At 40.0% G+C, this 26,780-nt stretch overlaps 1 protein-coding gene across 4 annotated transcripts; it reads left to right on the top strand.

Annotated features, from left to right (window-relative positions):
- Positions 1–1,035: 1,035 nt before the first annotated feature.
- MLH3 (mutL homolog 3) lies at positions 1,036–26,518 on the top strand. 4 transcript variants are annotated; one of them, XM_043472576.1, is made up of 13 exons: positions 1,036–1,175; positions 2,581–5,923; positions 8,628–8,726; positions 9,426–9,511; positions 10,250–10,354; positions 11,732–11,804; positions 15,929–16,000; positions 17,364–17,475; positions 18,443–18,602; positions 22,569–22,592; positions 22,695–22,773; positions 24,938–25,089; positions 26,115–26,518. In XM_043472576.1, exons 1-13 carry the CDS (start codon positions 1,095–1,097, stop codon positions 26,256–26,258), a joined length of 4,530 nt encoding a protein of 1,509 aa, XP_043328511.1. In that variant the 5' UTR covers positions 1,036–1,094; the 3' UTR covers positions 26,259–26,518. The 4 variants fall into 4 exon arrangements, with proteins under 4 accessions (XP_043328511.1, XP_043328510.1, XP_043328512.1 ...); XM_043472575.1 differs by having other exon boundaries at positions 1,116–1,198; XM_043472577.1 differs by lacking the exon at positions 8,628–8,726 and having other exon boundaries at positions 1,127–1,198.
- The last annotated feature ends 262 nt before the right edge of the window (positions 26,519–26,780 follow it).

Genomic DNA, 26,780 nt, shown 5'->3' with positions numbered 1-26,780 from the left:
ACTGCAAGGAGATCAACCAGTCCATCCTAAAGGAGATCAGTCCTGGGTGTTCATTGGAAGGACTGATGCTGAAGCTGAAACTCATGCAACGAGCTGACTCATTTGAAAAGACCCTGATACTGGGAAAGATTGAGGGCAGGAGGAGAAGGGGACAACAGAGGATGAGACGGTTGGATGGCATCACCAACTCAACGGACATGAGTTTGGGTAAACTCTGGCAGGTGGTGATGTACAGGGAGGCCTGGCATGCTGTGGTTCATGCGTTCGCAAAGAGTCGGACATGACTGAGCGACTGAACTGAACTAATCTCACAATCCCCTTAGAGGTCCACTCTCATTCCATTAGAAAAATACCAAAAAATGTCAGCGAACAGAATCTTGTCCTCATCTGTAAATTAAGAATAGAGCTATATTGATTCTTCATCTTTTTCAGCTCTGAAATAACTACAGATCTTTAAGATGGAAAGCTCTGGATTAATATTTTAGTGTCTAACATAAGCCTGCAGTTCCTGGGGTGACAAGGAGTCGGACACGACTGAGCGACTGAACTGAACATAAGCCAGGCACTGTTCTTGCCATGGGGATACAGCAGCAAATAAAAATAGACAAATATCTACATTCTAGTGAGTAGACAGATGATAAGCAAATAAAATATCATGCTTAGTCGTGCCTCTTTGCAACCCCATGGACTGTAGCCCCTGAGGCTCCTCTGTCTATGGGATTTTCTAGGCAAGGATACTGGAGTAGGTTGCCATGCCCTCCTCCAGGGGCTCTACCCTACCCAGGGATCAAACCCTTATCTCCTGCATTGGCAGGCGAATTGTTTACTACTGCAGCACCTAGGAAGCCTCTGTTGAATTAAATGGTAGTACGCACACAGGAGATATGAGAAGGGGAAAAAGGGAAAAACGAGTAAAAATTGCTAGAAACAGCTTTTCACGCCATGCTAAAACGGGATAAGGACTGGAAACTTCGGTGTACCAGTGAGAACAGACCTGGGGACACGGGCGTTTCCAAGCCGGCGATACCTGGTGCGCATGCGCATCGGGGTGTCACGGACTGGAGGGCGTCCTCCGCGCGGTGCCTCAGAAGTGCATGCTCGCGGGCTCGCGCGTGCACGAGCCTCACGTGTACGAGCCACACCAGCCAGCGAGCGCGCGCCCGGCGTCCCAAGCGGTTGGTATCAGGGAGTTGGGGAGGTACGATTCCGGGTGACTTGGCGTAAAGCACGCGACCAGAGGGCGATTCTGGGCCACTCGAAGGGCCTTGGCGACCGCTGCGGGCCAGCCTTACGGAATCAGCGCGCGAGGGGCCTGGGAGGCCTCCTGGCCTACCTTCAGCCGGGTGCCCGAGCCTGGGCGGGCCGGGCCGGGGTTTCCGGTTGCCAGCTGGGAGGGGGCGGGGGTGGAGCTTGAGTCTGACTGCCGCGGAGGGTGGGGTGGGATGCGGGTGCGGCCCTGCTCCTCCTCCAAGCTTTTCAGCTCTGAACCCGGATCGAATCGTCCCACTTGTCACAGGAACCCCGAAAGCCTCATAGTTAGGAAATCGGATATCGTTGAGTTTTGGGTACCAGTAGGAATACTTACTAAAGCTTGACCTCTCATTTTTTGCCGGCTGCAAAGTACATTATCTTAGAAACCATCAGATCTGCAATTAGAGCTCTGATTTTCCCCGTTTGAAAAACAAGCCCTACCACTTGTGAGACGGTCCAGCCCATGCTGCTGTCAGCTATGAAGGGAGGGGACCTTTCATTGAACTATGATTTTTAGCTGCAAGAAAAAGTCTCGTTTGAAGATCCCCTGGCCATCATTATCATTGCTGAGGTAGTTTGGAGCCATCTGTAAAGACCAAAAGTGTATTAATACAAAATAATAAATCATAAGTAGTAATAGGTAAGGGCCTTCTGAAAACTTAGTAATACATGTACAAGATTTAAAAATCAAATGATAGAGAAAGGCTTAAAAGGCAAAGGAATTTTCCTGCTCTACCCGTTCCCATTCTTAGTCTCTTTCCCCTGAGATAACTACATTTAACCAGTAGTAATTATTATAATAATTATCGCTCCTTGATATAATAATTTTATTTCATTTCCTCCTCTTCCTTCACCCTAATTAGTACAGTGTCTTAACACTTCATTAGTAATTTTTTTCTAAAAGTCATGGTTATTGTGTAATGGATAAATGTTATGAAACTAGCTTGGACATTTTTTTCAGGAATAATTTCTAGCTAATGTTTCTTAGCGGAAATTAGGCATCTGTTTTTGGTGAAGTGATTGGCATTTTGAACACTTTAGGGGTCAATTTCAAGTGTGATTATGATTTCACTTAGGGCATTTGGGATTTAGAGAGGAGCAGTAAAAATTGTGAAATTATGAATACTGTTTTGGATGTTAAATCTGCTGTGCCAAATCTGAGCTGTTTGATCTGCCTAGAGATCAGAAGTATAATTTTTGTTTCGTTAATAAGAAATTTCGTTTACCTCAAATATTTCTTTGTAATGCTTGAGAGAAATGGTTGATGCCATGTAACTCTGAAGCTTTAATTGTGTGTGTGTGTGTGTGTGTTTTGTTTTCTTCCCATAGGCAATTATTTCCAGTCAGAAAAGGGAACCACTGCCTGGCATTCTCACCAGCTTTCTACCTGCCATGATCAAATGCTTGTCAGTTGAAGTACAAGCCAGATTGCGTTCTGGTTTGGCTATATGCTCCTTAGGCCAATGTGTTGAGGAGCTTGCCCTCAACAGTATTGATGCTGAAGCAAAATGTGTGGCTGTCAGGGTGAACATGGAAACCTTCCAAGTTCAAGTGATAGACAATGGATTTGGGATGGGAAGCGATGATGTAGACAAGGTGGGAAATCGTTATTTCACCAGTAAATGCAACTCCATACAGGACTTGGAGAACCCAAGGTTTTATGGTTTCCGGGGGGAGACGTTGGCCAGTATAGCTGACATGGCCAGTGCTGTGGAAATTTCATCCAAGAAAAACAAGTCAATGAAAACATTTGTGAAACTGTTTCAAAATGGGAAAGCCCTGAAAGCTTGTGAAGCTGACTTAACTCGACCAAGTGCGGGGACAACAGTCACTGTATATAACCTGTTTTATCAATTACCTGTTAGGAGGAAATGCATGGATCCTAGACTGGAGTTTGAGAAGGTTAGGCAGAGGATAGAAGCTCTGTCACTCATGCACCCTTCCATTTCTTTCTCTTTGAGAAATGATGTTTCTGGCTCCATGGTTCTTCAACTCCCTAAAACCAAAGACATATGTTCCCGGTTTTGTCAAATTTATGGACTGGGTAAGTCCCAAAAGTTAAGAGAAATAAATTTTAAATACAAGGAGTTTGAGCTTACTGGCTTTATCAGCTCTGAAGCACATTATAATAAGAATATGCAGTTTTTGTTTGTGAACAAGAGGTTAGTTTTAAGGACAAAGTTGCATAAACTCATTGACTTTTTATTAAGGAAAGAAAGTATTATATGCAAACCAAAGAGTGGTTCTGCCAGTAGGCAAATGAATTCAAGTCCTCGGCCTCGGTCTAACCCAGAACTCCATGGTATCTATGTAATCAATGTGCAGTGCCAGTTCTGTGACTATGATGTGTGCCTGGAACCAGCAAAAACCCTGATTGAGTTTCAGAACTGGGATACTGTTTTGGTTTGCATTCAGGAAGGAGTAAAAATGTTTTTAAAGAAAGAAAAATTATTTGTGGAATTATCAAGTGAGGACATTAAGGAATTTAGTGAAGATAATGATTTTAGTTTATTTAGTGTCAGTCTTCAGAAGCAAGTGTCCTCTGATGAGAAGTGTGGCCAGGTCAATTTCCAAGAAGCATGTAATAATATTTTGGATTCCTACGAGATGTTCAACTTGCAGTCAAAAGCTGTGAAAAGAAAAGCTCCTGTAGAAAACGTAAGCACACAGAATTCTAGGGATTCAGAAGCTATCAGGAAAGAGACAAATGATTCATTTTTGTACACTTACAAATCCAATGGGCCAGCCCATTGTAAAATGGCAGAGTCATCTTTGCAAAATGAAGACAGTGCTTGCTTACAGTCAAGGAACTTAGAACAAGAGACAGCTGGAGCATCAGAATCGGGAGAAAATAAGAAACATCAAAAATATTGCTTGGAACATAATTCTCCAGAAAATCCATGTGGAACCAGTTCAGCAATGTTTGGAAGTCCTTTTCAGACATTATATCACTTTGAGGGGAGTGGAGAAGATCTAGAAATACAGAAAGTAAGTACTACTGTTAATAGCATGGATGCCAACATCCTGGAAAATAATAGAATTCAGAATCAACCAGAGAGATTTAAAGATGCTACTGAAATGGAATGCCAACCTCTGTCTTTTGAGACAGCATTATCAGGAGAACCTAGTGCTCAGAGAGAGGAAGAGAAAAGGAAAAAACCTAGTACTTGTGGAAGAATAAATGTTTTTCATTATGGACAAGTTAAATTATGTTCCACTGGCTTCATAACTCATGTGGTACAAAATGAGCAAACTAAATCAACTGAAACAGAACATTTATTTAAAAATTATGCTCAACCTGGTCCTGTGAGTGCCAAAGAAACATTTGGAAATAGAACACTCCATTCAGTTGAGACTCAAAACAGCAAAGATTTAACCAGCACTTTAAGTAAAGAATTTGCTCAACTGCCCAACGAAAGTCTCTGCAGAACAAATCGAAGTTATGGGCTAGAGAACAAACATACAGCAGCTTATAAAAATTTTGCTATTTTTCGGGAAAGTAGTAAAAAATCACACACAGGTGGCTTATTACCTGACACATCCTCTTTCTCTTGGGGTAGACATGTTTCAGATGGTAGTAAGAAAACAGACAAGTTGATTGGTCCTGCCAAACCCATACCTCATAAGAAGCTAAGCTTAAATTCACAGCTAGGATCTTTAGAGAAGTTTAAGAGGCAATATGGGAAGGTTAAAAATCCTCTGAATACTGAAGTGGAAGAAAATAATACTTTAGAAATCACTACCAATCTCAGTCCTCAGGTTGAACCTGACATCCCATTGAAAGACAAAAACCACTTAGACAACTCTGATATCTGTGAAATCACTACTATGAAATATAATGATTCCAATAGTAGCTGTCAACCAGTAAATCACATGTTTTTTTCAGAAAAGTTTCCATTCTCCAAGGAATATGATTGTTTGGAACAACAGATGCTTTGCTTAACAGAAAGCACTATAACTCCACAGGAGTTACCTCATTTTAACAGGAAATTTTTGGATGTTCAGAAGTCGCCTGAATCACTAGCCTCTAAATTATCCAGATTGAAGGGTTCCGAAAGAGAGACTCAAAAGATGGAGATGAGTCATTTTAATGAATTGCCACAATTAGATTCCAGTAGGAAAGATGGTGACTTGTCCAGTGGGTTAACCCTAGATTCTTGTAAGTTATTTAAAACTGAGCATAAAAAAACAGAAAGTGACAACATCCCAATGTCAGACTCTGTCGCACAAGGTAATCTCTTCAGTAAAGACAGTGAAACATATTCTAACAACAATACCACTGAGAAGATACCAGGAAATCCTTTGGTACTGCCCTATGACCATGCTACAGTTACCAGTAAGGATTCAGATGTTCCTATAGCTTCAAAACAACAGATTGGAAGTCCTGACTCTCCGAGTAGAATGTTAATGAGTTGCGTGGAAGATTCCACAGCTAACCAAAATGGAACTTGTTTTCAGAGTGAGGGATCCATAGCAAGAACTTGTTCTGGAAATGAAGAGTCCAACACTTGTTCTTTGGATTGGCAGCAGCATTTTGATGTAACTCTGGGAAGAATGGTTTACATCAACAAACTAACAGGACTTAGTACATTCACTGCTCCTACTGAGGATGTTCGGGCTGCTTGTACTAAAGACCTGACAACTATGGCTGTGGATGTTCTGCTGGAGAATGGTAAGTATATGGCGTTCACTGGCATGAGTGCTTTTGAAGGTGGAAATAATGGCTGAGGAGTAAGATAGTCATTATTCAAAGAGATTTTATCAACAGAACATTTTGAAGTTTAATTATAAAATGTGTTTTATTATATATGAAAACTCTCTAGTTCCAATATTATTTAAACATAAAATTACAATGAAAGAATGGTATAGAATGGAACTGTAAGTATATATATGGCTGTATGTGTGTACAAGAGGATGAGACAATGTTTAATGAAAATGGTGCTATTGATAGTTGAGAATATCTGCAGTGTTTCCCTGGGGACTTCCCTGGTAGCTCAGCTGGTAAAGAATCTGCCTGCAATGCAGGAGACCCCAGTTCGATTCCTGGGTTGGGCAGATACACTGGAGAAGGGATAGCTACCCACTCTGGTATTCCTGAATTTCCCTTGTGGTTCAGCTGGTAAAGAATCTGCCTGCAATGCAGGAGACCCCAGTTCGATTCCTGGGTTGGGAAGATCCACTGGAGAAGGGATAGCTACCCACTCTGGTATTCCTGAATTTCCCTTGTGGTTCAGCTGGTAAAGAATCTGCCCGCAATTCGGGAGACCTGGGTTCGATCCCTGGGTTGGGAAGATCCCCTGGAGAAGGGAAAGGCTACCCAAAAATTCCAGTATTCTGGCCTAGAGAATTCCATGGACAGTCCATGGACTGTTTTCAGACTCAGTCCATGTTTCCATGAACTCTGCACCTTTCCCAGGTAAAGGACTAGAATGATTCTTGTAGTCATCCTAGATTTCCCAGTAAAATCTATGGCTTAGTACAGTAGTATACTTATAAACTTAAAAAAAAAAGGACTTGACCATAAATTTTTTGAAATGTAGGTTAAGTATGTATTTTTATAATCATACTTTTCAAATGTACTTTATTATAATGTATATGCTAATAATCTTGGTCTGTATAAGTGGCCGTTATTCAGAAAAACAATAATGTGGCTTTTAGATCAGACCACAAGGCCACATCAGAGCCTAGGCTAGGACTCTGAGTTCCCAGGTCTCAGTCAACATTAAAAGTGACATTGTTTTGGCAGCATGTTGAGAGCCAGATGTTGGGAGATGGTAAAACTGATTTCCATCTGGCAGTAATCTTGGTTTTGCATCAGGAGGATAAACATTAAATGTTCATTTGTATTAAGTCTTGAATGTTGCAAAAGAATGTAAATTGTATGAAGGTAGTTCCAAATTAACTTATCATTTCTCCCTAGGATAAATATCTCTAGCAGGAGGCTCTGATTCATTTAAGGTTAAATAAGACTTTTATTTTTCAGTGGTTTCCAGTTTTTTTCCCTTGTGAAAAAAAGTAATCATTGTAGTAACTTTCAAAGTATTAAATAGAAAAAAACCCTTTTCTTCAGTACTGCTCCTGAGACTATCACGTGGCTCTTAAAGACACACGTGTTTTTCAGTGTATGTAGTTTTGTGTCCTGATTTATACTGAATGCTAATCAGAGGTAAATCTAAGGCACTGGCACCTCATCTTTCTGAAATACAACTGCTTCTGATATGGTAACAAAAAATAACTGAATATTATTAAACTGAGATGGTTGTTTCTAAAACAAAAGGGGGAAATCTTGGCTGGCCATACTGAACATGAACATCTGCTCCTGTTAAGTAAATCTAGATGTCTAAAATGCTTCAACCTACTTAATTTCTGGATTAGCAGGTCTTATAGTGAACCTTTGAGAGTCACGTTAAGTCAGAGATTCATAAATATTTGGGGTCTAGGAGCTAGTTCCAAGAAACATGGCTTCTGAGCACCCTCCATTCACAGGTGGGGTGAGGGTTGGCTACCATTCTGTAAATGGCTGGTGTGTAGCAGGACATTAGGACATGGTTGAGCCTCATGTAAAAGGTTACATGAGATGGACTGTTAAGAGGTAGATTTAACTGCACAGAAGAAAGGCTCTACAAAGGTAATTTTAAGGAGTGGCTGTCAGGTCTCCAGCCCTGGTAGTTATTTTTCTTTAAAATGTCTTCAACTCTGTCCTTTCTATTGACAGTGACACACTTTATTTCACCTCACACTTATATTATTCTTAGTTAATCTCTCTCCATTTTTTGTCCAACAGATTTATCTTTTTGAAATAATAGTTTCATCATGTTTTACTCCTGTTCAAAGCTGTCAAATTCGGTATTGTCTCTAAAACTCAAATCTGATCATCCTCAGAGAGGAGGGCAGAATTTGGGTGACATCTTACTGGGCATTGGAATTTAAATTGAGAACTTTTCATTCATTCATCTCTTTATTTATTCACTCATTTGTGATCCATACCATGCTTGGGGCTGTTACATTGCATATTGACTGGCTTTACTTTCAACTGTCCACAGACTGTTGGGGAGGACAACCATCCAAACATATTAATAGGATGAGGTAAATGTTATAATAGACACATACGTATTGCAAAAAAGAGTATGTCCATTGGGGATCTTTTCTAGGTCTTCATTCTGCCTGGTATAGATGGGTAATAGGACTAAGCACTAGGGCAGATTCCTAAATTAGCAGAATAATTTCATTAAAAAAACTTCTGACTCAGTCTAGTGTTTACTAGTCTGCCTTATGTCTTAATTCAGTTTGTACAGAAAGAGATTTTATGAAACTATTATTTTAATAGTGTATATTTTGAGTTCAAATGTCTAGATTTTTTTCTTTTTTGTATTTAGGATCTCAGTACAGGTGTCATCCCTTTAGAAGCGACCTTGTTCTTCCTTTCCTTCCTAGAGCTCGGGAAGAGAGGCCTGTGATGAGACAGAGTAACAGAGGTAGGGGCACTAACAGCGCCAGAACACCTAGTACATGCTGTGCCACCCAGCTCGAGGAGAACAGAGCAGGGCTGTGTGGTCGAGCTTGATCAGTGCCAGCTGTGCCTTCTTGGAACCAGGAATTCCCTGTGGTCCTGTTTCACAGCAGAACTAAGTTAATTCAGTGCATGCATTTAGATCAGAAATTACTTTTCCAGACGAGGGCAATGCTGGTTGATTAGGCACAGTCTGTGGTGTCTTGTGATTGAGAAAAATGTTTCTTATTTTTAAAGATTGGAGTTGACTCCATATTGCAGTAGTTTTATATAAGCAAGATTCTTATCTTCAAAAAAAAAAAAAAACAACCTGCATTTATAATTTTTCTTTTTGTTGATTCTAAAAATAGATAAGGTATATTTTTACCTCAAAAAGTGGGGCTACTAATTTGAACCAGTTTCTTGTGGACTTGTATTCTGAAATATCTCTTGAAAATAGTTTATAGAAAAAGCTATAACGCCAGAAGAACAGTCATCAAGTTTAGTTTAAGAAATAACAGATAAAAACAGTTTAGAGATACAGCCAACACTTCACATGTGCAGAATATGGGAACGCGGTGTCTGATCTTTGGTCTTGAGGCTGCACTACACCAACCATGAGACACCATGCACCCTCTTCCCTGAGGCTCTTGATGCCAACTTTACTTGTCCCCTTTTGCTCTAGCTACTGGGGACGATGCCTTTGGTCCTGAATCGCTTCAGTCTTTGTTCTCAGAATGGGACAATCCAGTATTTGCTCGTTATCCAGAGGTAGGTCTGCAGCACTTATTCTTTGCATGTTATTTTAAAATTTGAATTTCATTTAAATTGGAGGTGGGCATGAATGACTATATTGATTTGTAATTATGAAGGGAAAGTGAGCATGTTTCCAAATAATGTATTTGGAAATGAATATTTAATGTAGAGAGGAGGAATCAGAATTCATAGCAGTTTGGAAGCTTGGACACTTTGGATGATACTTTAGACCTGTGTCATCAGTGTGTGAATAGTGAGTGTGTTTACCACTCTCAGAAACCCTGACTTGCAGCTTTGGCCAAGTATTTAAGGTGATGGTAATAAAAACTGTTATCATTTGATAAAGTGCTTTTATCTGAATCTTCATTACTGGACCTGAGTGTGCACCCTCTCCTCAGTGGGTTATCACACAGTGTGCTTTCTGTGTGGTCCTGAGGCTGCAGAGTGGATGAGCATTTGTTACTGATTCATCAGTTAAGATGTCTTTAAGGACATGCTTATGAAGCACAGGCAGATTGTTATTCTGAAAGGTATTGGGTTTTTGTCAGTAATTTTGTGTATAAACAAAAATTATTATTCAAGAGTGAAAACTCATAGAGCCCTTTGAATTTTTATAAGTTCTCTAAATTCAACCCACCTCTAATAGGTTCTGTGAAAATGAATGTTATTAAAGCACCTTGAGATCTTTGGTAAAACAGTTCTGCAAACATAAAAGATTACAACGTAAATGACATTTGTTCTGGGTCTTTCTAGGTTGCTGTTGACGTAAGCAGCGGCCAAGCTGAGAGCCTAGCAGTTAAAATTCACAACATCTTGTATCCTTATCGTTTCACCAAAGAAATGATTCACTCAATGCAGGTAAAAGGTTGCCTTTGAAATCTCATTTATATATATAAATATATATAAATATATAGCCTAAGCTAGGCTAACTCATGTGAAATTGGATTTATTTAATGATATAGACCACCCTGATCAAGGCACATGTGTTCTTTTTAATCTTACTAAAACTTTTATCATCAGAAGGAAAAGCAAAGGACTAATTATAATTGCTATTGTTCAGTTGCTAATCATGTTGGTCTCTTTGCAACCCCAAGGACTGCAGCATGCCAGGCTTCCCTGTCCTTTACTATGTCATAGAGTTGGTGATGCCATCAATTACAAAAAAAAGTGTCCTTAGTGGGGTGAGCAAGTTTGGAGTGATGAATTATGGATTCAGGCACACAGTTTCAAGGATTATATATTGACTTTCTGTACTGACAATAATTTGTAAGTCAACTAAGTAATGTCGTTGACTTATAAATTTGGGCTTTCCTGGTGGCTCAGATGGTAAACAATCTGCCTGCAATGCAGGAGACCTGGATTCCATCCCTGCATTGGGAGGATCCCCTGGAGAAGGGAATGGCAACCCACTCCAGTATTCGTGCCTGGAGAATTCCATGGGCAGAGGAGCCTGGTGGGCTATAATCCATAGGTTGCAAAGAGTTGAACACAACTGGGCAACTAACACTTACTTACTTAAGTAATGTAGAGACATTGTCCTTAAATGTGCAATGATGCCCCTTTTAAATGGCCCTCTATTGTATGAGGCTGCAAATGACATGGCTTAGGAGATTCCAGATTGAAAAGTTAACACAAAGGACCCTTTTTCTAGTTTGCCCTCTCTCTACACCACTCAGGCTGTCCTCATCTTCTTATTTTCAGTGTGGAAACAAATTAGAAGCTGAGACCAATCTAGGTAGAGGGGAGCTACCAAGGTCTACAGCCACCAGTGGCTATTAACTTACTGCCTTAATGTACCAACTCCTACAAAAATGGTTTCCATTTTTTGTATACATTTTTTGCATACATTTTCCAAATTTTTTTCAGCCCTATTTGTTAGCAGTCTCTGGTCATATTAGTAATTGTCTGGTCACATTACCTGTTATTAAGAGTCCTTCTGTTGGGAACATTTCAAGTCTACTCTGAAGTTTTATTAACATAACCCTATGAGTTGCTTCAGTCTGTTCCCTTGTAGTCTTTCCTTTTGTCTTATAGTTGCTCTACATGTCTATTCTTTATCCCTCCTAATGACGAACCTTGAACTCCTGCAGGTTCATCAGCAGCTCTCCTCAGTCTTAGATATGAATGTTATAATGCAAACACCTTTAAATTAAATGTGATTTTGTCTCTCTTTATGCAGATAAGCCATTGTTAACTTATATTTAGTATTGTACCACTCACTTGAATGTATGGCAGGTTCTCCAGCAAGTGGATAACAAGTTTATTGCCTGTTTAATGAGCACTAAGACTGAAGAGAATGGTGAGGCAGGTAAGAATCGGGTTAGTTTTAGTGACCAGCTGGTCTTCTCACAGTCTCTTTTTAAGGTTATTTTTTAATACATGATACAGTTTCAAATTTGGCCAGATTAGGAAAAACCAATCTAAATTATGAAAATACATCATGAAACAATAGTTTTAAAGTACATTTAGTTTTATGTGCATACACATAGATGTGTGTGTGTGTGTGTGTGTGTGTGTGTGTGTGTATGATACATGTTAAACTATTAAGAATGGTTACCTTGGGAGTGAGAATAGAAATGGGCAAAGGGGAAATTTCATCTTTTACTCTTTGAAATATTTTATATTCTCTAAATTTTTAATAATGTTTTAATACAGTTGCTTTATAATAATAGAAAGTTTATATGATGAACTCTGTTAGGTTTATGAAGAGTTACATATAATCTCTTGGTGACCTGCTTTAATAAAACAATGATAATTTGTAAATAATAACATTAACTCATTCAACAGATGTTGATTGAGTACCTACTACATATGAGGGACTCTGCTAGAGATACAGTGGTGGGACACAATATACAGGCAAGAGAAACAGATAGTTACACAAACATTAACATTTTACCTTTAGCGTTATGGAGGAGAGAAACAAGATGCTGTAAGAACCTGTATCAGGAGATTTGATTTAGTGAGGAGGTCAGAGAAGGTTCTGTTGGTAAGGAGAGATCTGAAGTGTAAGTTAAGGAGGTAAAGAAGGGAGGGAGAAGTATTCTGGGCAGAGGGAATAACATGCAATTCGTGCTTCCGTCTCCTTCAGTGAGAGGAAGCAGGGCAAGCCCTTGTGTGAGAGCAAGGAGATGGGCTAGAGATGTAGATCACAGCCAGGTCTTAAAGCCCATTTACAGGCGTTGTCTTCATCCCAGTACCAATAGGAAACAATTGAAGGCTTTTTGTTTTCTTTTTTATTGTTTGTTTTCCCAGTGGCACGTGTCACATCACATTCGATTTTTTTTTATTCAACTGTGCTGGGTCTTCATTGCCATGCACAGGCTTCTCTTGTTGGGACTTGCAGGCTTAGTTGCCCACGGCATGTGGGATCTTATTCCCTGACCAGGGTTCGAACCCCTGTCCCCTGCATTGGCAGGTGGATTCTTAACCACTGGACCACCAGGGAAGTCCCCACATTTGCATTTTGAAAATACTGCTCTGGCTGTAGTATGGAGTGTGGAGCAGGTGTGGAGGTGGAGACCTAGTCGCTCCAGAGAGAGTGTTAGGAGGATGTTGCAGTATCTAAGAAATGATGGGGAGGTGGCCTAGAGAGAAAGATATTTAGGAGATAAGTCAGTAGGACTCGGTGATGGATTGGGCATAGGGAAGGGATGTCAAAGAAGACTCCTGGTTTTCTGACCTCTGTAGCTGGATGACATTACAGGACCAGGTTGAAGAAGAAGCAGGCAAGGAGGGTGGTGAAAATCATGAGTTTGGTCTGAAACACCTTTGAAATGTTCAAGAATATATCAGGAATGTGGTTGGATATTACACCTCTAGCAGAGACTCCGAAATCTGTGACATGGAAGAGAGACTAGGGAGGGTGAAAGCTTTTTTTTTTTTAAAACTGGGAGAGCCTTGAGCTATTTACAAGGAATGCTAGATCCTGTCTGGTTCTGGAAAAGGCCTGAGTGCCTGAGAGTCCTGAGCACCCCTGCAGGAGTTGGCATCTGATCGGTAGGCCTGCAGGAGAGAGCTTCTGAAGTTTGAAAGTGGTTCATTCTCTTTGCTTTTCAAAATGTTCCCTTTTATCTTGTTACAGTATAAATTTATTTGATAAATATCATCATAGATCAGGGGTAAAGTAACCAAAAATTATCATAATTATCATAAATGTAGAATTAGTAAATGTCAAAATCTAGTAGTCTTACTATATCTAGAAAGCGAATAGATTTTTTTCCCCTAAATATTTGATTACCTGAAATTCTTTGTTGTTTAATACCAAAATCTCTACAGTGGCACCTGAGATGGGTATAGCCACTAAATCTCCAGATATTTAAATGTCTCTTGCAATTCCAGGTTGTCACTGTGTTGATTGGCTACCACCAAGAAGTATGTATTAGATTAAAAAAGTTTTTTTAATCAAAATGAGTTTTTATTGCTCATGAATACCAAAAACAACCTATCCCTATAATTGTTTTATTTTAGTATTTTCACTAATTTTTGTAATGGACATAGAATTGTTTTAAATTATAGTGAAACGAATGCCATATAATGGCATTTTTATTGCCTCTTTCCACCTATAATTATGATACTCTAAAGAATAAGGATTCATTCATTTATTCTGTAAATATTTATTGAGTGCCTATGATGTGCCTGGTGCTGTTGTACATGCTGGGAATATAACAGACAAAAATCCTTGCCCTTATGAAGTTTCTATTCTGTTATTTTGGAATATCAAAAATATAGCTCTGACATAAGTAAATTACTTTTCATTTATTCTGCTTCATTCAAGGAATGGAAAATGTCATGAACATTTTGTAGACTATAAGTCTTCCCTCCAGAGTAAGGTGCAGGATTGATTTCTTAGAGTTCTTGACTTTTGGTAATTTACACTGGTAATTTACACTGGCTGTAGTTTTGAGTTTGAGGTTACTCCCTCATAATTTATTATTTATTCCATTGTTTTGCCCAATACAGCATGTTCAGTATTCATCACAACCAGCTGCAACTCCTCCTATCCTCAAAGGAGCTTAAAATTCAGCATTTGGGGGCCTGTTTTGTGGTGGAAAATGCTGTCAGAAAAATTACATAATTTTTTTTTTTTTTAAGTCTGAAGCTCTTTTGCCATGAATTTGATGGTGTCATAGAAACAGTTTTTTTATCTTATTAGTAGAAACAGGAAAAACGGACATTATCTCGTTTGATCAAATTCAAGAGGAGAACTCTCATTTCAGTATAATCAGTAACAATAAACGTCAACCCTTTGGCCAAAAGTAGTAAAATTACAAGGTAAAATGTACTAATGTCATTGAGAATCAGTCCTCCTGTCAGTGAGAAAAGGATTTCCCTGTAGGTTTGGCTTTGGGGTCAGGACAATCTGTTTCTTTTGTTGCACTTGAGAGTGTAAAACCTGGCTACTCAAAATCAAGGTCAGTAAATGACATCACATGGGAGTTTGTTAGACTTGCACAATCTCGTGTCCCATTCCTAACCTACTGAATCAGAATCTGCCTCTTACTAAGATCCCCAGGTGATTTGTCTATTCTTCAAAGTTTGTGAAGCCTGAGTCTAAAGCAAGGCACACTGTGGCCTGGGGGGCCAGATCTGGACAGCTGTTTCTGTAACATCCAGGGCGATAAGAATGGTTTTTATTTATTTTTTTAAATTGACATATAGTTAATTTACAGTGTTACATTAGTTTCAGGTGTACTACATTTTTAACTAGTTGAAAAAAAGCAAAGGAAGAGTTATATTTTTTAACACATTAAAATTATATGAAATTCTATGGCCAATTCATGTTGATATATGGCAGAGGCCATCACAATATTGTAAAGTATTATCCTCCAATTAAAATAAACAAATTTTAAAAAATTATATGAGATTAACATTTCAGTGTCTATAACATTTATTGCATCACAGCTACAATATTCACAGATTGTCTATGGCCACTTTGATTCAGAATGAATATTTGAATAGTTGTCTCAGAAACCATGTGTTCCAAAAGCCTAAAATATTTACTGTCTAGCCTTTCACAGAAAAGAAACTGCTGACCTCTGATCTAAAGTGTAGTAGAATTACACTCTTCATGGGTTCTGGAGTAGCTTGCAAATCAAGGTTAGCTGATTAAAAAATATGTAGTTTAATGATCCTTCATTGTATCAAATTTGAATTAAAAAGGCAAAGTCAGTATTTAAACATTAAATTCACACATATTTTAGAAATGAAATGCTAATGAACCAAAGAGTTTATCATCAGAGATACATTTGTTTTAGTTTTCCCATAATACTTTTTAGGAAATAAAAGAAGCAATTGTTACTGCATAGTTTGTATGCTTCTCTTATGCTTATGTTGTTAAATAGTTTGAATTATCCTTTCCTTCCTCAACATAACATGATTACTTTAATCTTGACCTAAGAATTTGAAACCCAGTGGTGCTTGCTGGTCTTCTAGGTGGAAACCTGCTAGTCTTGGTGGACCAGCACGCTGCCCACGAGCGAATCCGATTGGAGCAGCTGATCATTGGTAAGGATCTGCTGAGGCCTAGGAAAGATTCGAGACTCCCCAGTGGAATTAATGTGCCTGAGTTTGCCTAACGTGACTATGGTGAAAAAGATGAGTTGTATGTTTAAAAAAAATGAAAAAACAAACTATAAAAAAATGAAGCTGAAGCCTGTTGGAGTGACTTTTCCAATTAAGAGAATGTAGTAGTTCACTTTACTAATTCAAACATGTGGATCTCACTTACATGGTCAAAGGCATATTTGCCATATACTTACCATCAGCCCTAAAGATGAGGCTACTTTATTACAACATTCAGCACAAAGATATGCCCCTCCACATGCCCATGTAATCATGGTTTACCTTCACAGTTCATCAGGCAGAGACCACCAGCAGCTCAGAAGGCCCAATATATTTTGTTTCTATTTTAAAATTTAATTTGTTTTTGAATAGGTAGTGTAATTGAATAGGTTCCAGTCTGAAAAGTACAAAAGGGAATAAAATAAAGTTTCTTTTCTACCCTTGTCCTTCATGGCACCTAGTTTCTCTCTCCAGAGGCAACCTGCATCACTAATTTGTTACGTATTCTTCCAAAGTCATTATGTGCTTTTTAATTTTTGCTACCCATTTTTTCTCATCATGAGCCTGTGTGTCCCCAAGATGATGTAAAATACCCAGGAAATCGTTACTCCTGTGGTCAAGTAATAAAAAAACCAAATGGGTGAAGACTTCAGGAGGTATTTCATGGACTAGAATGGCAATGATGTCACTTTTCACTTTTCCCTATAAAATGAAGACCTAAGAGTTGGGAAAGATACAGTAAAAGCAGTGTTAGAAAAACTCGCTTGCTATAGGCCCTGGACCGTTTGAGAATAGTAGTAATTCTCATCAGAGACTGGGCAGTCCCTCCGAAGGAAAGGAGGCGCCTTCTTGAGCCTTGGGTTGTGCTGTGCTGTGCTTAGTCGCTCAGTCTTGTCCGACTCTTTGCAACCCATGGACTGTAGCTTGCCAGGCTCCTTTGCCCATGAGATTCTCCAGGCAAGAATACTAGAGTGGTTGCCATGCCCTCCTCCAGGGGATCTTCCCCAATATTAGTCAACCTCTGTTATTGAAATCACATTTGTTGACTACCTACAGGATCACTGAATTGTTCATTTGAATGTAACATTTAAGTCTTATATTTCTTATTTAAGAAAATACTGCTAAAATGAGTAGACAAACTAGATATTTACTAGTTTGACTTTAATGATGGAAATTCAGAGCCTAAAACCGAACATTGAACATGCTACTAAGCACTATAAAAATCCCACGACTGTGTCTTCATTTTTATCTGAATTTGCAAGACTTCAACTTCTTGCTCTTAACCTGTTCACCTTTCTCCCAATAGATTCCTATGAGAAGCAACAGCCACAAGGCTTTGGTCGAAAAAAATTACTGTCTTCCACTGTAAGTCCTCCACTAGAGATAACAGTGACAGAGGAACAAAGGAGACTCTTACGGTTAGTACCACCATGAGGCTGTGATGTAGCTAAGGTGCATCCTCACAAAAATTCTGTGAGATGTAAACGTAACTATTGTTCCTTTTCTCAGATGAGGTCTACATGACTTGTTCAAGGTCATAGCAAATATTAAGTGATGGAGCAGGCACTCAGAGGCAGGTTTCTGACTCCAAATGCTGTTCTTTCCACTATATCACAGATGTTGAGTAAAGGGTATAGTTTCCCTGATAATTCTTTCCAGAAGTTGGCTTAGAGTACTCTTACCATTCCTTGGAACAGTCAGTATTTATGCTGTGCTGTTTCTGAAAGCGAAGTTACTGCAGTAATTGCTTCCATTCTGCTTTGCCTTGGTGCATTCTAGATTCTTAGTGTTCATCACCATAATCGTACTGGGAAGAAAGTAAAACCCCAGGCCCCAAGGAACGGGCCAATCATATAATGAGTCACAAGATAGGGCATTTTCCTACTTTGGGGCAGCATAGATTATTGGAAATGAAAAAGAGAGAATTGTCTCTAAATTTATTTAATGTGGGGAATATGAGACTGCCAATAAATCTTTTTCTCTGGGGCATAATTTATATTAGAGGCAGATCCATTTATTTACATCCCGTTAATCAGAACTTCTCAGTTCCTGGGGCTGTTAATTACCTCCCTGCTTTAGTGCTGATTCAAAACATTCGCAGCCCTTTTGTGTCAAACTTCTTTAAGTGCCAGCAAGGAGTAGTTAGCAATCCCTCAGCAGAGAATAAGACACAGAAGCAAATTGATTCAGTGGAAAAGAGGGGAAAAAATAAAAGTTACTATATTCAAAAAGGAAATTTGATAATAAAATCCTAAACAACCATAAGTGTGAGGAAAACAGTGCAAGTTTTAAAGCTCATGGCAGCTTTTGAGAAACTATCAAGTATTTGGAACCAATACTGAAATGTGAATGAAGTAGCTGTTTTACATTTAAGGTTCTCTTTAGGTGTTACCACAAAAATCTTGAAGATCTGGGCCTTGAAATTGTATTTCCAGACACCAGTGATTCACTGGTCCTCATAGGAAAAGTACCACTCTGTTTTGTAGAAAGAGAAGCCAGTGAACTTCGAAGAGGAAGATCTACTGTGACCAAGGGCATTGTGGAGGTAAGACACAGCTGCAGATGCTGAGAAAACTGCTGCTTGCTAATAACCTCCTCCTTTGTTTAAAAATTCTCCATATTCATCTTTTATTCAACAAACATTTATGAAATACCTGCTGTCTGCCAAGTTCCAGAGATTCAAAGATGAATTAGCTCAAGGTGAGGAAGGATACTTAAATTACACTGCAGTGAAATTTGGCCAGCAGAGGTATGTTCAAAGTGTTATGGCAATACAGAATATTTACTGTGCCCAGGAGAGTGGAGGTCAAGGAAACTATCAAAAGAAAAGCCTTTTTTTGTTTGTTTTAGGAAAAGTCTTGTAGAACAGTGGGAGCCTGCCAAGTATAGAAGAGGGGAGGTCATTCTCCACAGATATCAGAGACTTGAAGCAGATCCTGTGCTTAGGGAGCTACCAATACACATGGCTTGTATTAAGACATACACAGGATAGTGGTGGGCTTAGATGAGCCTAGATAGGTGGTCAAGGCCAACTGATCAAGGGATTCAGCATATTCAGCTAAATAGTTTGCATTTTATCCTGTAGGCAGCCAGTGAAGAAGAGTAAAGTATACTTTAGCATTGCACTTTAAATACTTACGTGTTTTTTTAAAACAAACATGATTTATTTTGTATTTGTTGTCTTTTCTTTCCTGTTTTCTATTAAAGTTTCCTTTATTTCTCTTGTTTTCCCCTCTCCTGGTTTAGAAGGGGAATTTTAACTTGCATCCTTAACTCAGTTAACGGTAATTTGTTCTTCTGTTCTCTTCCTAAACTGTACATAAAATCACCACCTTTTATCTTCTAGCACTCGTCTCCCACCTGTCCTTTTTTCATGGTGTCCTTTTTTTATTCATTGTGATTTCTTAATTGCTTCTTTAGCTCTTTCAGTTTGGAACACAGGCAAATCCACATCAACTCAGTCTATCATTTTTTCCAGACACCTGAATTACTGTAGTAACATCTAAAAACAAAAGGTAGAAGATAGATTTAGTGGATAAACTGTGAGATAGATGGATTTAGGAAAGATTTGAGGTAGAGAGCACCTGAGGGGCTAGTGCCCTGGTGCCAATAGGACAGGATGAAGGTTTGACTTAAGTCAGTAGCAACGGGAACAGAGAAGATAGACGTATGTGAATGAGACATAATCTGGAAGGCAGCATCAAGAGGACCTGCTGATCAAGAGAATGTAAAAGAGATAAAGGAGAAAAGTAAGTAATGATTCTGAGGGTTCTCACTTGGTCGACTGTAGGGATGGCGCTTTTGACAGAAAAAGGAAATGGAGGAGAGTACCCTTGGCTGAGGAGTTAGACCATGAGCCTTCAGATGAAGATATGCAGTGGATAGACAGGCCAGATCCAGCACTTGGGAAAGAATTCGGGCTGTAGAATCTGTTTGGGAGTTAACACTATAGAGTTATATGGCCCTTGAACAGCATGGGTTTGAACTGTGCAGATCCACAGATACACAAATTCTTTTAAAAAAATATACCCTACCCTACTGCAGGATCTGTGGTTGGTTGAGTTCCCAGATGTGGAGGTGCGTCCACGGGGGGCTGACTCTAAGGTTATACAAGGATTTTCTCACGTGAAGAGAGCTGGTGCTCCTAACTCCTGCATTGTTCAACTCCCTTGATGGTCAACTGTTTATATTTTGATAATATCAGAAGCTGGAAAAGCGTCTAAAGGACATGAGATTGTTCCAGGAGAATATGAAGAAGAAAAAGAGAGCAAAGTGCGGGGCCTGTGGAACACCAGCATTCAGGGTGTATACGTTTTGGCAGCAGTCTGGAATGCTAGTGCTAAAAAGAAGAGACCGTAAAGGATGACTGAAAATATTTGGTGAGAGAAGGAGGAGGAAAACCAGGGAAAAGTAATACTGCCACCGCGAAGGGGAATTTTCAGCAAGAAGGCAATGGTCAACAGTGGCCAGAGAGTAAAGCCTGAGGAGTTGGATTTGGCTTCGGGGGACGCTGCCTGCCTTGAGGAACCCGTTCTTAAGGGTCGGCAGGAGTGAGGGGAGGGAGAAGGGGGAGCTATGGAGGCCATTCTCCCAAGGACTCTGGCTACATCCAGAAGAGACGGGGAGACAGCGACAGGTGAGGCGTGTCGGGAAGTATGGGGGCAGGGCACCCGTGGAGGAAAGAGTTTTGTCTCTTGTTGGACAGGAGAGACTTGAGCAGGTGTGTTGGCTAAGCATGAGAAGACGTTTGAGAGGAAGAGGCAGCTGACGGGCCAGCTGTGGGATCACCTTGACTTGAGCCTTCCCAGAATCGCCGTTTGATCAGACCACCTCTGCCTGGCTTTCAGCAGGGGGCCCCTTTCTTCCTGCACAGCTTGTTTTCTCCAAGGCTTCTCTTCCAAACTGTCTTAAATCCAAGAGATAGGATCTGCTCGAATCTTTTATTGTAATTCAATCCTTAAGTATTTAACGAGAAAATTATAATAAAAACTTTCCCTAAAGTGACTTCAAAGATGACTGGTAAGAAGTTTACCTCAGACTGAAACAGGGCTTATGGTTTCAGCAAATCTTGATTATGTTAAGTCAGGCTGATCAAAACAGATTTTGTCGATTCTGAAAGAAGCTGGAAAAGTTCTGGCATCTTGAAGAAGAGGTAGTTACTTGGATCCTAGCAGTTGAAAGATCAAACCAAGACATCTTTCTATAAAGTTCTACCTTACAGCTTAATGAATGTGCCTTTTAAATATTATTCAAATTATCTAGCATTAATTGAACCATTGAAATATGAAATGAACAGAGAGTAAGATCCATTTCCCCTTCCCCAGGCTTACAGACTAATGTTTTACAAGTCCCAGATAGATAAGCAAAAGAGAGAATAGCAAAGAAGTTAGGATTGGATCTGTAACCACACTAAATTTTGTTAGCGGGTCAGGTATAATGAGACATCTATTTAGGTTTGTTTGGGAAAATGCATGGCTTTTAAAAAATACATAATATCTACCCCCTAGTTCTTGGTAACTGCTCATTTATAAGTATGGTGTCCTAGTGTCTAAATGAGAGAGGCAAGAGAATTTTCTGAGTCTGGTTGAAAAAGAATCTATCATGTTGTAATCTTGTGAAGCTATTTTTTTTTAACTGTACCACTTGGCTTGTGGGGTCCTGGTTCCCCAACCAGGGATTGAACCCAGGCCCCAGCAGTGGAAGCACTGAGTCCTAACCACTGGGCCACCAGGGAATTCCCAGGAAGCTGATTTATACATTTTTAGGAGTAAAGAAATCCTGTGTTTTCTTATAAAGAAATTATTGAATGTGCCATATCGCAAAACAGTTTTTAACCTCCAGAGGTTAAACAAATTAATAACATGAAATAGTGTCTGCTTTAAATTTCTTTAGTCCTTTCATAAATATTAACATCTGCAGGGATATTCTTACTGCAAAGGCTACCCTAGGGACAGAGATATGCAAAGGAGGAGAAATTTCCCAGCAAAATGCCTCAAAGAGTAAGCTTTTTGACCTGAAGGGAATTATTGCACACACAAAAATGCCTCTGGGAACTAACTACTTATGTTTCTGATATCGAAGCAAGTGTTACACTGAGTGCACAGTTGTGTTGATGACCGTTGTGTATTCTGTTTATGTGCCATATTAACGTGTTCTAGCCAAGGTAATAAATACAGACAGACAACCTCGCAGTAAGAAACCTCCCTGATACTTAGTCAAGTCATTAGCCTGCCAGTTACATAACCTCATGAGTTGATGAGCTATCTCTGGAGAAAGCTTCAGTAGCTAAATATATTCTCCACTGAGCAAGAGTTCTTTCAGTTGTCTTGGTATTTCATATTCAAAGTGCCGTACAACAAATACATTGTTTGTATCTAAGTGCTATATTGCTGGAGCTCTTTTCTTCAAGAGGCATATTTTTAAAGAAGGAAATTGGGATATTTTGTAAATTATCAAAGGGCAGTTATAACATAGCAATAGATTCATGTCTGTTGTCCTTTTCTCTTTGTAGGAGTTTATTCGAGAACAAGTGGAGGTAAGCTTTACTTTCATTTTGGGGTTCTACACAGAGGCACCGCACACAGAAGGCTCCATTGTTCCACTGGCTTTTCCATTAATGGATGTGTTTATGCATTAGCTACTCCAGACCACAGGAGGCATCCAAGGGACTTTGCCACTGACCGTCCAGAAGGTGTTGGCATCCCAAGCCTGCCATGGTAAGACTCTCAACACACCAGCTCTTGAATGCCTTTGCATGCTAAGCACTGGCAGGGTTCAGCAGTTATGAAAGAAGTAGAAGGCACAATTATCATCTGCCTCTTGAAAGATACAACTTAGATCAAGAAACAATACACTAAAAATGAACCCTAGAAAATTATTTTTACAAAGCAAAATTTGTTGTTGTTGTTGTTGTTGAGTCACTAAATCGTGTCCAACTCTTTGTGACCCTGTGAACTGTAGCCTGCCAGGCTCCTCTGCCCGTGGGGTTTCCCAGGCAAGAATACCAGAGTGGGTTTCCATTTCCTTCTCCAGGGGATCTTACTGACTGAGGGATTAAACCCACGTCTCCTGCATCGACAGGCAGATTCTTTACTACCGAGCCACCAGGGAAGTCCACAAAGCAAAATACCAACATATATAGTGGACCATAATGCAGACTGATTTATATGAGTAGAGGAGTAACTCACTCCTAGAGGAGATGCACTTTTGAGTCAAATTTTGAATGAGCTGAAGGACGTGGATTTAGAGGAAGGGAAGGTTTAGTACAGGGGAAGAAACAGCCTGTGCAGAGATCCAAAGGCAGAAACAAATCGGTTATATGAGGAGCAACAAAGAATACCAGGAAATTAGGATGGTGAGGAAGTGTAGAATCCTAGAAGTCACAACAAAACCTTTAGACCTTATACAAAAGGCAAGAATCATTGAGGGTTCTTGAGTAGGGTAATATGATAAAATAGAGAAAATGGTGTTGGAGGAACTTACTTTGGGGATCATGAATCCCCTATAACTCTCATTTGACCACAGTGGGATCTCCACTCCAGACACCCTCCCCATCCATTTGATCTCCCCGCAACCCCCATCGACCTTCCCCTCTCTTCACTTCCTGTCTTTTCTGGCCTTATAACCTCAGTCCCTCATTAGTTTGTCTCCTGCAAATACCACAGATCCCTTCCCCACTTTATCCTATCTTTACTCCTCGTGTCTTCTCCATCCCCAATTTGATCATCTCTACCTGCAAAGTGTATCTTCAGGTGTCTAATGCGAGCTGCTTCCACTGCCGCCTCCCCGCCCCAGGACTCAACGATTCTTCCCCTGTTGAGTCCTCTGACTTAGTATTCCCATATGTATCCTGGTTTCCCTTCAAGCCATTCTTCCCACAACACCCAGAGGAAACTTCTTGAAACATAACTCCGAGCGTGTCCTTCTTAAAGAAACATGACGGTGACTCCCCATCGCCCTGAGGATGAACGTGTTATTCTGACTGTGGCCTGCAGGGGTCTTCAGTTTCTTCTCACAGTACTCTCCACCTCGACCTTCACATTCCAGCTGGCTTCCTTGGTCTTGGTCTTGTTGCTAAATTCTGCACTGGCCTTTTTCTTCTGTCTGAAATGCCCTTCTGCTCATTCCTCAATTAGCTGTGTTTTTCTTAACCCAAGGTCTCAGATTAAATATCATTTTGCCACAAAAGCCTTCCCTGACCCTCCTAAACCAGGTTTGGTCTTCCTTTATATATATTCTTTGATTTTCTATATTTTATAGTACTTACAATTTTAATTATTGTGTAACTGTTTGTTTAATGTTTGTCTCACCTATTAGAGAGTAAGCTTCGTGGGGGTGGTGATCATCCATCTCATTCATTGCCTGGCAGAGCTCCAGCATAGAGTAGATACTTAATATTTGTTGACTGAGTAAATTACTGTAGGCATAAAGGCAGTTTCTGACAGTATGAGAGTTTAGAGTAAGAAGATTATGACGTAAACAAAAAATCAGCAAATAAAATGGACATTGTAGGGAAACAGATATCTTGGTGATAGACTGGCTCTGGATGGAAGATGACCTTGATTTCACAAACTTAAGAAGTAGGCAAAAATATTGCTTTTACCTCTCTGAGAAAACTCTGAAAGCAAAGTCCTAACAAGATAAGAAATGCCTGCTTCAGGGATTAGAAAGACAACTGACTCCATAAGGAAAGTTGAGAGACAAGTCAGTCCTGAAGCCTTAGTTTCATCCATGGAAGTAAAGGCCAATTTCAAGCAGTATTAAAGTCACATGAGAGAAGTCTAGGAACATGTGTCTCTCCCCAGAGATTTAGCTCTCACCCAGGGCCAGCAGGGTTTCCCACCATACACACCATACCCCTGGTTTTTGTCTTTTGTTTAGGGGCCATTAAGTTTAATGATGGCCTGAGCTTCGAGGAGAGCTGTCGCCTTATTGAAGCGCTGTCCTGGTGCCAGCTGCCGTTCCAGTGTGCTCACGGCAGGCCCTCCATGCTGCCGTTAGCTAACATCGACCACTTGGAGCAGGAAAAACAGGTACAGAAATGACTTAACAGGAGACTAGCTCCTGTGATCCAAATGTAATCTGTCTTAATCCTTTCCCCAATACAAGAGTTTTGAAAAATACTGGAAGTTTTTTCGGAAGTCTCACCATTTCATCTTCTAGCTCAAATTCAAAATGGAGTTTAGGCAGAACTATCTGATTATACATATGATGCCTTCGTATTTTTTAAGCTTAACACATGTACAGACTAAAGCATCCTAAACACCCGTTGCCTACAGGCTCTAGGTTTTCTGAGATAGAGAAGTTCTCTCTGGGACCACAGAAAGTTGGCCAAAACAGCAAATTCACTGCCGGCAAATGTAGCCTAATGAGCCAGTTGCTTGATAGTATTGGGTTGGCCAAAAAGTTCCTTTGAGTTTTTCCATAACATCGTACAGAAAACCCCGAATGAACTTTTTGGCCAATCCAATACTTGCTGGAAATGGTAGCCATCTCCAGGGATCTCTAGAATAATGATTTGAGGATCAGGCAAGGAACCAAGCTTAGGAGATTTTCACATTATGTTTTGGCCCTGATTACTCAGCAGTCCAAGAACAATGATGTGGATAATTCAATAAAGGCAGCAAGTGGTTTAAATTAAAGAACATTTTTATCCTTGTTATAATCTTAAATGAAACAGAACATGAGAGCATAATAGGAATGTCCGCTTTCCAAAACCTTTTATTTTGCTTACTTTTCCTGCTAAGGGCTGTATAGTCTTTTCTTGCATGGAGTTTTCAGGTACTAATGTTTTCTGATTCATCTAGTCCATTTTACTCCATTAAGAACTTTTTGTTTCATATGACAGTGGAAAAATGAAAGAAGTTTTGTGCCCATTCCTGAAGAGATGTGCCTCTAGACTTAGTTTTCAGTCCCACTTATCCTAAGGAAATCTAAAAATCTTTTCTGAATCCAGAAACTAGAAATCTAAACTAATGTGAGTAGCCGTAATTAGGAAATACTTACATGCTCCTTGGCTTTTCATACTGCTAACTGGAGTTATTCTTTCTTCCCACAGACTAAACCCAATCTTGCTAAACTTCACAGAATGGCTCAGGCCTGGCATCTCTTTGGAAAAGGAGAAGGATGTGATATGGGGCAAAGCCCGCAGGCATCCATGCCTCCTTGTGAGCTGCCAAGAGAACAGAATTACTGTCTGTAAAGAACCAAAGGGATGCTGACTATAGGCCTTTGAGCAGAGAGCGTGAGCAGCAGGCACTAGTCGGGTCTTGACTGAATGGGCCTGGGGCCCTGATCAGCATCTCCATCTTCCCTGAGCAGGTGATCCCTCCAGTTGAGGAGCCAGATGGATTTCAAGCCTAAAGACAGGTCATTCATTGGCATCCATGGACACAGGAGGTTGCCCTCTAATATCTGCATTTTGTAATTTATAAAGAGGATAAAATGTAATGATTAATTGTCTGATTGTCTGGTTGGTTTGTTTGCAGAATTTGGGGGTAGTAGGATGGGGGTTTTCGTTTTGCTCTGCCACTTTTTTGAGCCTCATAATTTGCACCCGATGCTGAACTCCCTTCCCCTCTGGCCACCTCCACTGCCCGCCGCTGCTGCTTCACATTCTGCATCTCGGCCTTAAAGAGTTTCTCCATGCTTAAAAATGTGCCTGGCAGTCTTCCACCAGGCCTGTAGTTAGATTATTTTAAGGGTAAAAGCAATTGATAAAGAG

Source organism: Cervus canadensis, chromosome 6 (assembly GCF_019320065.1).
Source record: "Cervus canadensis isolate Bull #8, Minnesota chromosome 6, ASM1932006v1, whole genome shotgun sequence".
NCBI lineage: Eukaryota > Metazoa > Chordata > Mammalia > Artiodactyla > Cervidae > Cervus > Cervus canadensis.
The sequence above is the reverse complement of the archived record's forward strand: the minus strand, read 5'-3'. Positions and strand labels throughout refer to the sequence as shown.